The 15758-nt window shown below is 40.2% G+C and overlaps 1 protein-coding gene across 5 annotated transcripts in view; it reads right to left on the bottom strand.

Moving 5' to 3' along the window:
- The window catches only part of LOC122563667 (claspin), a 60145-nt gene extending 48833 nt beyond the window's left edge, over positions 1-11312 (bottom strand). Inside the window, exons 1-6 of one of the 5 annotated variants that reach the window (XM_043717708.1) lie at positions 11211-11312; positions 7501-7609; positions 5447-5934; positions 5102-5266; positions 2488-2565; positions 323-404 (exon numbers count right to left, since the gene is read on the bottom strand). In XM_043717708.1, coding sequence (XP_043573643.1) covers positions 323-404; positions 2488-2565; positions 5102-5266; positions 5447-5934; positions 7501-7609; positions 11211-11252 — 964 coding nt within the window. In that variant the 5' untranslated portion in view covers positions 11253-11312. Of the gene's footprint in view, positions 1-322; positions 405-2487; positions 2566-5101; positions 5267-5446; positions 5935-7500; positions 7610-9313; positions 9431-11020 lie in introns of those variants that run through there. The other 4 variants (XM_043717707.1, XM_043717706.1, XM_043717709.1 and 1 more) reach the window with 4 other exon arrangements.
- Positions 11313-15758: the final 4446 nt, after the last annotated feature.

The raw sequence follows: 15758 nt of genomic DNA, 5'->3' as shown, positions 1-15758 counted from the left end.
TTTAAGAACATCCATTAATCATTAGTGTTTTCTACCTTGTAACCGTTTCGAATTCAAGCTACATCCAGTTTAATACTGTTCCCTTAAACTCGCAGTGCTCTTCAATCAATGTTTTCTGTAACATTTAAACACAAAATCAACTCTATTCTTATCAGAATATAGTGAACTCTGCAATTAATTAGTAAAGGTAGAACTATGCTACTTCATGGGTTTGCACATTTCTGTGTATATTATGTCTCCATTCAATCACAAAAACAGAGCATCAGATGGCAGGAAGAAGAATCACACATACAAGCGAAGTCATTTGCACTTTAAACCTCACCTCGCATCAATCGTTGAGTTTCACTGTGGATCTGCCTCATTGCTTCCTTACTCTGTTTGGCTGCCTTCCTCTCTATACGTACCTGTAAGGACAGAAAGTGATAAAATTTCTCAGATAGAGTGGCACATAACCTCAGACTTTAAACAAATGAAATATATTAAAAATTAACCTTTTAAAAAATTTGCATCCTGATTTGCCAGAAAGAACTTACACTGGATAATTCCAATGATGCTTAATCTCATTTTCAAATTTAATTTAAAAAAAATCAATATTCAGCTGGGGTTCAACTTAATTTGAATCAGTGAGCATAATAGCATTTCAGGCAGTATGGCTGCTCAGTGGTTAGCACTGCTGCCTCTCAGCACCAGGGCCTTTGGGTTTAATTCCAACCTTGGACAGTCTGCGTGTAGTTTGCACATTGTACACATTTACGTGGCTTTCATTCGGGTGCTATGGTATCCTCCCACAGTCCAAGGATGTGCAGGCTAGGTAGATTAGCCATGGGAAATGCAAGGATACAGGGATGGGGCAGTAAGTCTGAGTAGGATGCTGTACAGAAGGTTAGTGTGGACTCGATGGGTCATATGACCTGCTTCCACACTGTACAATAAAAATCATCTTGAAAACCTAAGACATGTTTTAACTCTTTCACAACTGCGTACAATATTAACCTTTGAGCACCAACCACAATGTTAGGCATGACATTTTCATCAAATTTCAAAAATTCAACATGGGACCCAAGGATTGGTTTAGTAGTAAGACCATCTTAATTCTAGTTAAACATCACCAGACACTGATAAATGAGGAGAAAGTGAGGTCTGCAGATGCTGGAGATCAGAGATGGAAATATGTTGCTGGAAAAGCGCAGCAGGTCAGGCAGCATCTAGGGAACAGGAGAATCGACGTTTCGGGCATTAGCCCTTCTTCAGGAATCACTGATAAATGAAGTAATATCAAATATCACAATGTGAGTAATATCCTTTTACATTTTACAAACGAGCACTTATTTTCTCTGCACATCTATTCATGATGGATGGTGACATCATGACCATTGTTCCTTCAGCAGGTATGCACCTAACAGCTTAATTTTGCATTTGCAGCATAACTTCATAAACCACATTCATTGGAACTGGTATGACAGATATTACATCTCAAATCTTAAGTATACTTCAAATCTATATTCAGATATAGCTTGTGACCTCAGCTCCACATTACTGTCGGCTTAGAATTTGGGTTGAGCATGCAACCATTTAAAAATAAGCAGCACTTACTGCAAAGAAACAGGTAATTCAGCCAACTAGTATAGTGAACATTTATTCCCCATACACGCCTCTGAAGAGCACCAGGAGTAGGAGTAAACTGTATAGAGCATCAAGCCTGTAACCTTAAGTCCACGTCCACCCAATTAAATTGCTTCAAAATCTTGAATTTTTCAATGTAATTACCTCTTATTTTAAATGAGGACGGAGATTCAAAACTATTCACCACATTAATCGCAAATGTAACGTTTACGTAAAAACAGGAACTTTCTTCTAGTAGAAGAAACTAATAAATCAATTTCAAATGTCTGAATCGAGCATTTAGCACTCAATGCCACACTACAATTTAACTACTTTTTGTACTCATTAATAGTTTACCAAATATCTCTCCTTGTATAGTTATTTTAAATTGTCAAATATCGACTGATTCAAGATGGAGTAATCAGCTATCGTCCAGGAGGGGCCATGGGCTTTTATTTTCTGTTAGAGATAAGCGGCTATTTAGTTTATGGGACACCACATTGCATAGAACATGGTAGCTATCCATGAACCACTAAAAGGTGATTATGTACTGCAAACAACCTTCAACCAGAACAATTTTCCAAGGACTGAATGGTTAAAGAAACCTGTCAGATGATAATGTACATCAGCTGTAAGTTTTGTTTTAAAAAATATATTCTGTTCAAAACAAAACAAAAGAAGATAGGCTTGTAAAATTTTGATTTTTAAGATATGATGTCAAGGACAGAAGAATGGGAGAAGGAATCGAGAATAATATTTAGTCATCCCTGGTATCATTATGAAGGCTTTATTTTCATAAAAAAATGACACATTGGATATATTACTTCATTTTAAATGGTGATGGGTTGAAGCATCAACATTAAGCTTGTCTTAGTCAAATATCACCTTTTTTTCCTCTACTTGCAAAGCTTCCTCGCAATCATAATCCTGGAGATTCTCACCAGATGGCACTAGATTCATTCTCTAAAAAACAGACGTAAGAGTAACTAAGAAATTATTGCAGAAACTGTACAAATAAGCAAAATAAAGTAACATGATTTATAAAATGCACAATAATGCAATAAAGTGAACTACTTGCTCAGTCAATTTTTTTTTAAAAAGTCACTCATGATACATGGCCATTTCATGGCTGACCAGCATTTTATTCCTTGCCCCTCATAGTCCTTGAAAAAAAAAGTACTGGCGAGCTGCATTCTTGAACTGCTAAAGTCCATATGTGGCAGCTTGACACAAATGCCCTGAGGGAAGAAATTCCAGGATTGTAACCCAACAACAGCCAAGGAAAAGCTATATACCTCTACGTTCGGCTAGTGAGTGTCTTGGAGGGGAACTTTCAGTGGTGGCGGCCCCATGTATCTGCTGCCCTTGTCCACCTGGATGCAAGTGGTCATTGGTTCGGACCCAAGGATCTTTGGTGAATTTCTGCAGTGCATTGTGTAAATGGTACACTGCTGCTACTGAGCCTTGATAGTGGAGGGCGTGGATGCGGTACCAATTAAATGAGTTGCCTTGACCTGGATGGTGTCAAGGTTCTTTCGAGTTGTGGGAGCTGCACTGACCTAGCCAAATGGGAAATACTCCATCACACGCCTTGTAGATTGTGGACAGGCTTTGGGAAGTCAGGAGGTGAGTTACTCACCACAGTATTCTTAGCCTCTGATCTACTCTTGTAGCTACAGTTTATGCAGCATCCAGTTAGATTTTCTGGTCAACGATAATCCCCAGAATACAGATAGTGAGCGATTCAGGGATGGTAACACCATTGAACGTCAAGAGGCAGAAATTATACTGTCGTTTATTGGAGACGTCCATTGCCTGGTATTTGTGTGGTCAAAGTGAGGACTGCAGATGCCAGAGATGCTGGAAAAGCTCAGCAGGTCAGGCAGCATCTGAGGAGGAGGAGACTAGAATGAGGTTTTTGCCCGAAACGTTGATTCTCCCGCTGCTCAGATGTTGCTTGACCTGCTGTGCTTTTCCAGCACCACATTCTGATATTTGTGTGGTGTAAATATTACATGCCACCTGTCAGCCCAAGCCTAGATATCACCCAGATCTTGCTGCATTTGAACATAGACTGCTTTGGAAGAAAAGGAATTGAGAGTCAACAGCGAACATCCCCACTTCGGAGCTTATTTTAGAGGGAAAGTCACCAATAAAGCAGCTGAAGAGACTTGGGCCAAGAAAAACTACCCTGAGGAGCACTGATCTCCAACAACCACAACCACCTTCCTCTGTGCCAGGTATGACTCCAACCAGCAGGAAATTTTCCTGATACCCATGATTCCAGTTTTCCTTGGGCGCCTTTTGCTAAACAGTCTTGATTTCAAGGGCTGTTACTCACAACTCATTTCTGGAATTCAGTTCTTCTGAGCCAAGACTGTAATTCACACTTCTACATGTATTCTCCATTCCTTGGAACATTTTGCATGGGTGATGATGAAATCAACAAAAGTAAAGTTTCAATCTAGGTTCCCACATTTGATCTCTAATCAAAATGTGTCAAGCAGAAAAGTAAGTATGGATGTATACTGATAGCAGAGCAAGCGATGCATCTTAAAGGAGTGATTTTTAACATGAAATTTTACAGTTCAGATGGTGAGTGTTGTTTAAATGACAAAATAGATGACTAAATAAACAACAGATGGCAGAAATAACATATTTGGAAGTAGCCATTGTTGAAATAAAACATCCCAAGACATGTTAGAAAATTATTGCAAAGTAAAGTATGAATGACAATGGGCCACTCATACAAGATACAGGGCATGACTGAAGGCTTGGACAAAGTGGTAAATGCCATGTTGTGTCATCAGGAGAAAAATGAGGTAGGAAGGCTGAGGGGAATTCCAGGGGCTTGGGCCAAGTCAACTGACTACATGGCTCACCATTGATGAAGCAATGGAAATTGATGTTCCACAAGAGGCCAGGTTAGAAAAGGGCATCGATTTCCATACTGTAGGGTTGGAGGTGATTACAAAAGATAGGTGTAAAATTATGAAAAGAATTTAAAACTTAAGGATCAAAATTTTAATAATCAAGATATTGTTCAAGTGACAGCTAATAAAGGTCAGTGAACACTGGGGTTTTCAGGTGTCCTACAATGCAAATTGTATTGAGAGGAATGATGGAATTTTTGAATCTTAACCAGTTGTAGCTGCCGTGGATAAGTGACATTTTATCACTGTAGTAACTGCAACTTAAAATTGACACTCAACACACAAATGTACATTCACAAAACCACATTCCTGCCCAATGGTTAAATCCCTACAAGTGAAGATTTACTATCTTTGTCCAGATTTTCATAAAGTTCCCCAGTCTGGGCCCATTTCTTCCATTTTCACACAAACCACTAGCTCTATGTTGTTTGTCAAGGGCAGGGAATCTGATTGCACCTGTTGTATTGTACCCAAAAAACAGTTGATCATTTTGGGAAACAAAACTCGCACATGTCGTTCATTTTGTGGAGCAAAACCCAATTTTAGAAGTTTCAAATTGCACTCACTTTGAATTGTTTTGCTTTCTTCTTCACAACTGCTCGTATGGCATCCAATGACAACTCTTCCTCTGCATCGAATTCATTCACATCGTCCATTTCCGTTTCAAACAGGTCACTGTTGTTTAGCAGGCAGCCACTGTCATCTGCTGGCTTGTATTCTGTGGACTCTTCCTGAACAGAAGTTAAAGAAAATCAGAAAAAAAATTAAAAGTGATTAAGGTATTCACTATTTAATACTATCTTCAAAGAGCTGTCACAAATTTGACTTGAAAAAGATCTTAAAAAGTCATATGGTTCAACAGTTCAAGTTTAACCTCTGAAGGCACCCTGTTAAGTATCTACTTTCCACACCATTTTTTCTTGTTTTTTCTTCTTTCTCTTCAGTTTCTCAACTGCTTTGAATGTTTTCTGTGCTTTCTCTCGTTGTCTCTGGGATTTGTCCTTGCGATTTCTTTGTTCCCTGCGATGTTTTGAATGTTCGGATGTTTCTAAGCTAATTGAAGAGCTATGTGAATCGGAGTTTTCATGTCTGGTTTCTGTTATGGGCAGTGCCTCATTTTCACTACCAACACAACTAGGTTTTATTATTCTCACTTGGCCTTCACCATTAATAATATCAGAGTCACTTTCATCACTGTCCAACATTACTTTCCGAACACGTCGCAGCCTCTTGCGCTTATCTCCAGAATTAACACTTAAGTTTTGTTCTTCATATTCACTCTCGCCATCTGATTTTGAATTGCTGTTTCTGTGTGGCTTGCATGCCTCCCCATCACTATCACTGTCTTGCAAAGGTTTCATTGTCATTTTCTTCTTGGTAAAAATTTCCTCTTCAGAATCTGGATGAAGACAAAAAACAAAGAACAAATCCACATTTTTCCACATTATACTCTATTTGCCAACTTATCTTCCCACTTTACCCATTACCTCTGTAAACTGTTTGCAACCGTCCCACAGGTGGTCTTTCATGCTATTTTTCTGTCATTTGCAAATTTGCTTTCTTCCTTAAAGTCATTATTGTATATTGTAAATCAGCTGTGGTCCTAGCACCGACTTCTGCAGAACTCCATTGGTTACAGGTTGCAAATTTGAAAAAGATGCCCTTATGCCCATTCACTGTTTCCTGCTCATGAGCCAGTTCATTACCTCCAACACGGTGGGCTCTGATCTTACGACTTAACGTTTGAGAGAGATTTTATCGAACACCTTCTGGAAATACCAATACATCACACCCCTCTATCCATGCTGGTGGAGACTTCCTTGAAAAACTTGATTAAATTAGTCAGACATGATTTCCCTTCCATGAAGCCATGACTCTGCTTGATTAAATTATGATTTTCCAAATTTTCTGCAATTACTTCCTTAATAATTGATTTCAACATTTTTCCAACAATAGATGTTACACTAACTGGCTGATAATTATATGCTGTTTGCCTCCCCATTTTTTGATTAGGAGTGCCATACTGGCAGCTTTCCAACCCTCCAATACTTCCCCAGAATCCAAGGTATTTTGAAAAATTACAACCAACACATCCACTATCTCTGCAGCAATCTCTTTTAGGATCTTAGTATGCAAGCCATCAAGGGTCAGTGGACTTAAGTGCCTTTAGCCCTATTAGCTTGTCTAATACTACTTTACTAGTGATGGTCCTTAATTCTTCCCCCATATTCTTTAGTCATGATGATATCCTCCAAGTATCTTCCATGCAGACTGATGCAAACTATTTGGTTAGCTCCCCAGCTATTTGCTTGTTCCTCGTAACTATTCCCCCAGTTCCATTTTCTAAGGGGCCCATGTTCATTTGACTTCTCTTTCTTTTTGTACATTTAGAAAAGCTCACAGTTATGTTCACTAGTTTACCTTTGAAGTACAGCACGGTGGCACAGTGGTTAGCGCTGCTGCCTCACAGCGCCTGAGACCCGGGTTCAATTCCCCCCTCAGGCGACTGACTGTCTGGAGTTTGCACGTTCTCCCCATGTCTGCGTGGGTTTCCTCCGGGTGCTCCGGTTTCCTCCCACAGTCACAAAGGTGAATTGGCCATGCTAAATTGCCCGTAGTGTGAGGTAAGGGGCAAATGTAGGGGCATGGGTGGGTTGCGCTTTGGCGGGTCGGTGTGGACTTGTTGGGCTGAAGGGCCTGTTTCCACACTGTAATGTAATCTAATCTAATCTTAATTTTCTCTCAACTTACTTTTTGTTCTCCCTTGATGATTTCTCTACTTATCCTAGTCTAATTCTAATGTAAAAGCAGATAACTTCGATCAATAAAGAATTAACATCCAAAATATTCACACTTACAGAAAATTTGTAATGAAGTACTCCATAAAATAATGGATTTGATGATATTGAGAATTAATGACTATTAACTTTGCAAGCTGACAAATTACACACAAAAAAGCACAAACCTCCACTATTGTGACACGTTTCTTTGTTCGAACATGGAGAGACCATTCCATAACTGCCCTTGCCACTGTCATTATCGCTGTCATTTGTTTTTTCTTCACCAAATGTTAACTGAAAAGAAATTACAAAATCAGGGCGTACTTTGATCATAGCTCATTAGTTATAAAATCAGAATACTGAGCGAAATGGATTACAATCAAAATGAGTACACAAAGACAGAAAATAAAAGACATGTTACAACCATTGAGTTCCACTTCAAGGTCAATTTCAAACCAGAGCATCAAGCAAGATTTTCTCTGCCTGATGGAGATCACAAACATTTATATTTCTCAAACAAGCCTTCAAACATTTTCAGCAAATAAATCACATACAGCTCAAAAAGAAGTTACTTGACATAACCAGTTCATATTAAAGTTTATGCTCGACATGAAAGTCCTCCACCCAACTTCATCTGATATAGCTAGCATAGTCTTTGATTTCTTTCTCCCTCAGATGGTTGTCGTAGCATTCCCTTAAAATGCATATTTACTTGTTTCAACTGCTCATCGATTTAGCAAGTTTCACACTGCAAACACAATTAGGTTAATAAATTTGCCCTGAATTTAACAGTGATGACCAAGTTCTTTGACCCTTCTTTTGAATACCTAACAACCGGAAACGTGTGCTGCATCCATCTTATCAAACCTCTAATTTTACAGCACATCATCACTCAGTCATCTCTCTTCTCAAAAAGTTCCAGACAAGCGAGTCATTCGTGATAGTTTAACATCAGTGCTAGCATTATTGATGTACATCTTCGCTGCACCATCACCAATGCTCTGTTACCCTTTTAAACTCATTCAGATACCTTGCTGAATTAATGGACAGGTACAAAGTATTTGAAGTGGAAAATAGTGGTAATGTCACTGGACCTGTAATCCAGAAGCCTGGTGACGGAGTTCAAATTCCACCATGATAGGTAATGGAATTTAAATTCAATAAATGAAATCTCGAACTAAAAGCTCGTCTCATGAACCTGTAACTGTTTGCTGTAAAACTCCTGATTCACTGATGTTCTTTCAGGATTTTCCAAGGAAGGAAACCTTCCATCCTGATCTGGTATTGCCCGTGATAAAAGTCCAGAGTACATTGGCTGATTCTAAATTGCCTTCTGAAATGTCCGAGCAAGACACTCAGTCACAAAACAATTGGACACGCAACAAATATTGGCCTTGACAGTGACACTAATGAAAGAATTAAAATTCAAGGTAAAAGCAGGGTAAATCTTACACTCTACATTGATACATGAAATCAAAAGAATTAAAACTAATAAGCATCTTTATGCAGGCATGAAAGTTCAATTTACAAGAAGTATCTTTGAAACTGACCATAAACATTTTCACTGCTTTCAACAGCATTCACAGAAATTTCCATGTACGCAATACTAATTGGACACATTTAACTTCACCATGTTTGAAAACCTAATCTACTGACCTCTATGATAGAATATTTCAGTGAAGGATTTTGTAATAATTTGAAATCCATTACTTACTTTTATGAACCATTGTTCTGGGTTAAGTAGCTCATACAAGCCAAATATTACTGAAATGTGAAGTTGGAAACAATTTAATTAATATTTTGTTTATAGCCAATTACATCCTCATACAATTCTATACCAAAAGGAATTCCATTGCTGAACTAAGATTTGAGACGGTTTGTACTTATTTATATGTGGCAGCCATGACATGAATCAATTTGCTGACACCAGTTACAATCTGGTCAGTACTGCAACATAAGCAGTTTGAAATGAACAGTTGAAGTTGATTTTGTACCAACCTGCTCCGATATAAATTTACACTTTCTACATTTCAGTGAAAAAAAATACTGAATATATACAGAACCGATCACACTTTGTGTTCATGAAATGTCTTCCCTTCCCTCGTAGCGCCTATCACAGCCTAGCAAATAGATAAAATGAGGAAGCAGTTGTAACACAGGACAGGTTTCCAGAACATGAAACAAGTACCTCAAAAACCGCACAGCTGGTGAAATGTCAATACCTAATGTCATACTGGATGTTGAGACACTGCTTCACCATTCGGTCCAATATTTCTCAGCCGATGAACAGCATTCCATTTTAATATTGGCATTACTGAATTGAATTCAATGATTAATTGTTGCTAGTACATGCGAGTGTGATAAAACTGATATTAAATGCGACATTTGATACTTGTATGGGAACTTCCTATAGAAACACACACGCTACTGTATTTGCGAAGTTAAACAAAAAACTTTTAATCGTGTTCACAAAGAACTGCATTGGGATTGTAAACAGAATTGCAGATGTTACTTATACATTGGTTGCACTAAATAATGAATCCAAAATCCCTAAACCCCACCAAAAATTCCAACTCAAAATATTAAGTTTTACCGACCGCAAATAAGTTCGACCTTGCCCTCACTCAGTATTCACAATCCAATTCACCATTGCACAATTTTAAGTACAAAAGCTAACATATCAAAATCCATTCTAGTAGACTGAACCTGGGACCCTGAAGATCTTATCCAGTGCGTTATATCAAGACGAAACTATATCAAGTGCTTTGGCTTACGCTTGCTAGCCCAATGATAAGTTACTATCTGGTTTGATAACAAGCTGCATACACGGAATTATGAAATAGTTTGAATTAGATCACTTCTCACTGTTCTGAACGCAATAGACGATGTGCTCATTCCACTCAATGAGAAGCAATACATGGAAGCAGTATGACTGTTCAAAAAGTTAAAAGTACCCAAGGCGTAACTAATCTCTTCACAGCTACAACTGTATTTTCACCTTGCTAAGCTTTTCTTCATGCTGCCTCACGACTGCAAAGCAGTTATAAACATATCGTAGTTCTATGTTCTACAAGTTGTGAAAAGATTTAAAAGCAATGGAACTTAAGATCGCAAACCAATGAAAATAAAAAGTTGTGCAACAAAAGAATAGAATGAAAACAAAAGACAACGAGCGCCAACAATTTTGGGCGGTGATTAAACAGGAGGGGGAAAACGTAAGATATAATAATATGCTGCATCTAAACTACCATAGGAAACCGCCAACTAACAACTCCCATCATCAGGATCACCTTGATTAACCTAAACCAACACCCGCCAAAAAATAAATAAATTCACAATCGAGCACAGACAGACAGCGGGAAAAAGATAATCTGCAGTGAGCGAGTACAAAACACAGGCAGCCAGTCATTAAAATACGGAAGGCTTTTAATTGTAGAAACTGACATATTTAAACCCACCAGAGAGATTAAAAAGACCAGCTGACAAGTCTGAAAGTGCCAACAGTTACAAGGCTTTTATTTTATCTCAGGATGAAGCGGGACGATTCGCCAAAGTCCTGAGGGAGAACTGCGGGTACAATCCCCAGTGGATCCCAGAAGCAGAGACTGAGAGCGGAGGCCCCGGCCCCGTCCCCGTCCCTCCGTCCCCAGCCAGCGCGCCAAGCCGGAGCCGGCCCAGCAGACCCTCCCTCCATTTTGCTCCTACCTCCGTGCACGGCTGCGGCTCGGACACCGACATCGCGGCACAATTAACGGAAAAATACTCGAAGAACAAAAGGCGGCAGGTCCAAAGGGTTCAGCAAATCGGCGCGTTCCGATTAAAATGACTTCATGCCGACCTTTAAAACTGAGCAGCTCCAGGCGCCAGCCGCGAGAAAGCTCAATCTCAAACTAACCAACTCTCCAGTTCGGCCTTCGCGCCCAGCCGCACGGCGCATGCTCCATCACCGGAGCCCCGCCCCCTCCGCTCCAGATTCGGGGCGGCCACGGACAGTTGCTCCGCCCCGTCGCTGTTGATTGGCCCCAACGTCGAGACAAGACCGCCTCTTCGGTGTCGAAGTGTCTCCGCCCGGAATTGTGATGTCACCAGAACACAAAGATTGACATTTCCACGATGAGAGCTGGCGCCTGTCATTGGTTCTTCTTTCCCCACTGCTCTGCAGCGGTAAATTTGAAATAGAGCTCCTGATTAAAATTAGATCAGATTACCCTACCGTCACATAATCGAAATGGTTTTGCTTTTGCGGTGCAGGGGTAGTGTCCCTAACTCTAAGCCAAGAAGCATAGTTTTAAGTTCCACCTGATCCAGAGGTAGTCCAAAGCTTCAGGGTATTAACAGAAAAAGGCAGGATAAATAAACTACTTTCCCTGGTTGAAAACTCAAATGACAAAGCGTAATGTCAAAATTTGGACAAGACCGTTCAGTTTGGAGGTTTCTTTCACAAAGACTCTTAGAGATATACAGAGCTGAAAAGTGTGTTGCTGGAAAAGTCCACCAGTCCAACTGATCTATGCCAAACAGATATCCTAATCTAATCCCTCTAAACCCCACCTATTCATATACCCATCCAGATGCCTTTTAAATGTTGTAATTGTGCCAGTGTCTACCACTACTTTTGGCAGCTCATTCCATCCTCTGTGTGAAACCATTGCTATGAAGGTCCCTTTTAAATTTTTCCATCTCACCTTAAATCTCTGCCATTAGTTTTAGTCACCTCCCATCCCCGGAAAAAGACCTTGTCTAGTCAACGTAACCCTAACCCTTGTGATTTCATAAACTCCTACAAAGTCATCCCTCCACCTCTGCTGCTCCAAGGACAATAGCTCGAGCCAGTTCAGTCTCTTCTTAAAGCGCAAACCCTCCAACCCTGGCAATATCCTACACTACTGCAGACTGGTTAGCAAGGTTAGATCTCATGGAATACTGGAAGAACTAGCCATTTGGATACAGAATTGGCTCGAAGGTAGAAGACGGAGGGTAGTGTGGCACAAGGATCAGTGCTAGGTCCACTATTTTTCATTATTTATATACATGATTTAGATATGAACATAGGTGGTATAGTTAATAAGTTTGCAGATAACACCAAAATTGGAGGTGTAGTGGACAGCGAAGAAGTTTACCTCAAATTACAACAGATCTTGACCAGATGGGCCAATGGGTGGAAGATGGAGTTTAATTTAGATGGATGCGAGGTGCTACATTTTAGGAAATCAAATCTTAGCAGAACTTATACACTTAACAGTAAGGTCCTGGGGAATGTTACTGAATCAAGAGACTTTGAAATGCAGGTTCATAGTTCCTTGAAAGTAGAGTCATAGGTGGATAGGATAGTGAAGGTGATGTTTGGTATGCTTTCCGTTATTTGTCAGAATATTGAGTACAGGAGTTGAAGGTAATTGTACAGGACATTGGTTAGGCCACTTTTGGGATATTGCAGGCAATTCTGGTTTCCTTCCTCCCGGAAGGATGTTGTGAAACTTGAAAGGGTTCAGAAATGATTTACAAAGGACGTTGCCTGTGTTGGAGGATTTGAGCTATAGGGAGAGGTTGAATAGGCTGGGGCTATTTGCTATGGTGCGTCAGAGGTTGACAGGTGACCTTATAGAGGTTTATTAAATCATGAGTGGCGTGGATAGGATAAATAGACAAAGTCGTTTCCCTGGGATAGGGGAGTCCAGAACTAGAGGGTATAGGTTTAGGGTAAGAGGGGAAAGCTATGAAAGGAACCTCAGGGACAGCTTTTCCACACAGAGGGTGGTGCATGTATGAACTGCCAGAGGAAGTGGTGGAGGCTAGTACAATTGCAACATTTAAAAGGCATCTGGATGGGCATATGAATAGGAAGGGTTTGGAGGGATATGGGGCACATGCAGACAGGTGGGACTGGATTGTGTTGGGATATCTGGTCAGCGTGGACTGGTTGAACCAAAAGGGTCCGTTTCCGTGCTATAGATCTACAGCTGTGACTAAATCTTTTCTGAACCCTTTCCAGTTTCACAACATCCTACAGCAGGGAGACCAGGATTGCACACTGTATTCCCATAGTGTCCTAACCAATGTCCTGTACAGCCACAACATGACCTTCCAACTCCTATGCTCAATACGCTGGCCAATAAAGTCTTTTTGACTATCTTATCTACCCGTGTCTTCACTTTGAAGCAGCTATGAACCTACACTCTAAGGTCTCTTTGCACAGCAAACACTCAAGATCTTAAACTATTAAGTGTATAAATCCTGCCCTGCTTCACCTTTCCAAAAAAAAGAGGCAACTCATATTTACCTAAATTACAACAAATGTAGATAATCTTTTATCAAGCAAAGGAATTAAGGGATATAGGCCAAAGGCACGTATTTTGATTTCGGACACAGATCAGCTGACTAGCCTATTCCTGTTCTTTTGAGGAATCACATTCAGAAAACATGTAAAATCGATGTTTTTCCCCTTACAACACATCATTAATACAAAAAGCAATAGTTCAATTATTTAGACAAATACAAACACATTGGAATAGTTAAGTTTAGCAATTTTTTTTAAAAAATACAAGCACCAAGCTTTATTTGAAATCTAGAACTGGAAAGTATGAAAGTTACATTAGCTAAAACTGTATTGGATCTTCAGATATTTCTGATTAACATAGAAAAAGGAGAAATGGGGGCTCTTGTGATGCTGTCAGAGAATTTTTACCTTTGAGCCAGGAGGCTTGTGTTCAAGTCCTACCTGCGCCAGAACTATGTCATAATAGATCAGATACAGAGTGATTAAAATTATCTATTAAAATGCAAATGCTCAACTGGGACAAAACATTCACAAGGATAATACACAAACAACGTAGGTATACAATAAAGCAAACGTCTTGTACAATGATATTGTCAGTTCCATTTCCCTCTTTCAGCACGCTGTAGGGCACAGCATAACTGCAAAGGGCACAAATAGAACACAGTCACCATGAAATCCAAAGGTGAATTCAGAAAAAAAAACTTTTGCACCTGAAGAACTGAAAGAAGGAACCACTCCCAGTCATTAGTTGAAGTCAATAGCATGGGTGCAGATAAAGGACAAGACAAGCATGTGAGAAAAAAAAAATGGGAGATCGTTCAAATAGTTAGGCCGAGTGATCTTCTGTGCTGGTTTTACTTCACTTAACTGGTGCTCCCTGACCGCTCCAGAGTCTTTCCACCTTTCAGTGAACTCTTTTGACCCTGTGGGAATGGATCCCATTTAAACAAGATGGAAACAAAACTATGTTTAAAAAAAAATTCATGTCTGAGCGAAGAATCAAAGATGGTGCAATACATGGCAGGAGTTCAATTCCAGACAGCCTCTTTCCCAACCTGGAGTTAACAATGCACTGAGCATTAATGTTGCTAAGGCACGCTAATAAAACAATATTTATAATTGGCATTGTTACAAGATCATTTATTTCCATTAAACTGTAGTGATTGTAACAAGGTCAGCCAGGTGGACCAGATTAATAGAGTTGAAAAATGTGGTGCTGGAAAAATACAGCAGGCCAGGCAGCATCCGAGGAGCAGGAGAATTGACATTTCGGGCATAAGCCCTTCTTCAGGAATCATTCCTGAAGAAGGGCTTATGCCCGAAATGTCAATTCTCCTGCTCCTCGGATGCTGCCTGGCCTGCTGTGTTTCTCTCGCACCACATTTTTCAACTCTGGACCAGGTTAATAGCCACAAATCAGAGGTCCTGATTGGCAGATAGAAACAAGAATGTCAGGAGGTTCTGTTCACTGAGAGCTGGCTCTTGGGAAACTGGATCAGTGTTAAGCACTTTCCATGTGTAAATAAAGGGTGATGGGATACCAGCCTCTTATAGAATCACAGAATCCCTAATGTGGAAGCAGAGCATTTAGCCTGAGTCCACACCAACCTTCTGAAGAGCATCCCACCCAGACACACCATCTACCCTATCCATGTAACCCTGCATTTCCCATGGCTAATCCAGCTAACCTACACATGCCTGGATGTTATGGGCAATTCAGCATGGCCAATCCACCTAACTTGTGCATCTCTGGATTATGGGAGGAAACCAGAGCACTCGGAGGAAACCCATGCAGACATGGGGAGAACGTAAGAAGTGCACACAGACAGTTACCAGAGGCCGGGTTCCTGACACTGAGACAACAGTGCTAACCACTAAGCTACTGTGCCACCTCGGTGGAATTATTTCAGACCATAAGATTAGAAGTAGCAGTGTCATCTGATTCATCAAGAGATTGTGGATGAACTGATAAACCTCAACTCCACTTGCATGGAACCCTTGATTCCCTTTCCTTTTAAAAAATCTGTCTGCTTTAGGGGGAGAGGGGAAAAGATAGAAAAGAGACCTATAGGGGGAGAGGGGAAAAGATAGAAAAGAGACCTACGGGGCAACTTTTTCACACAGAGGGTGGTACGTGTATGGAATGAGCTGCCAGAGGAAGTGGTG

This window comes from Chiloscyllium plagiosum, chromosome 27, assembly GCF_004010195.1.
Source record: "Chiloscyllium plagiosum isolate BGI_BamShark_2017 chromosome 27, ASM401019v2, whole genome shotgun sequence".
In the NCBI taxonomy this organism is placed as follows: domain Eukaryota; kingdom Metazoa; phylum Chordata; class Chondrichthyes; order Orectolobiformes; family Hemiscylliidae; genus Chiloscyllium; species Chiloscyllium plagiosum.
This window is presented reverse-complemented; position numbering and strand designations above follow the sequence as displayed.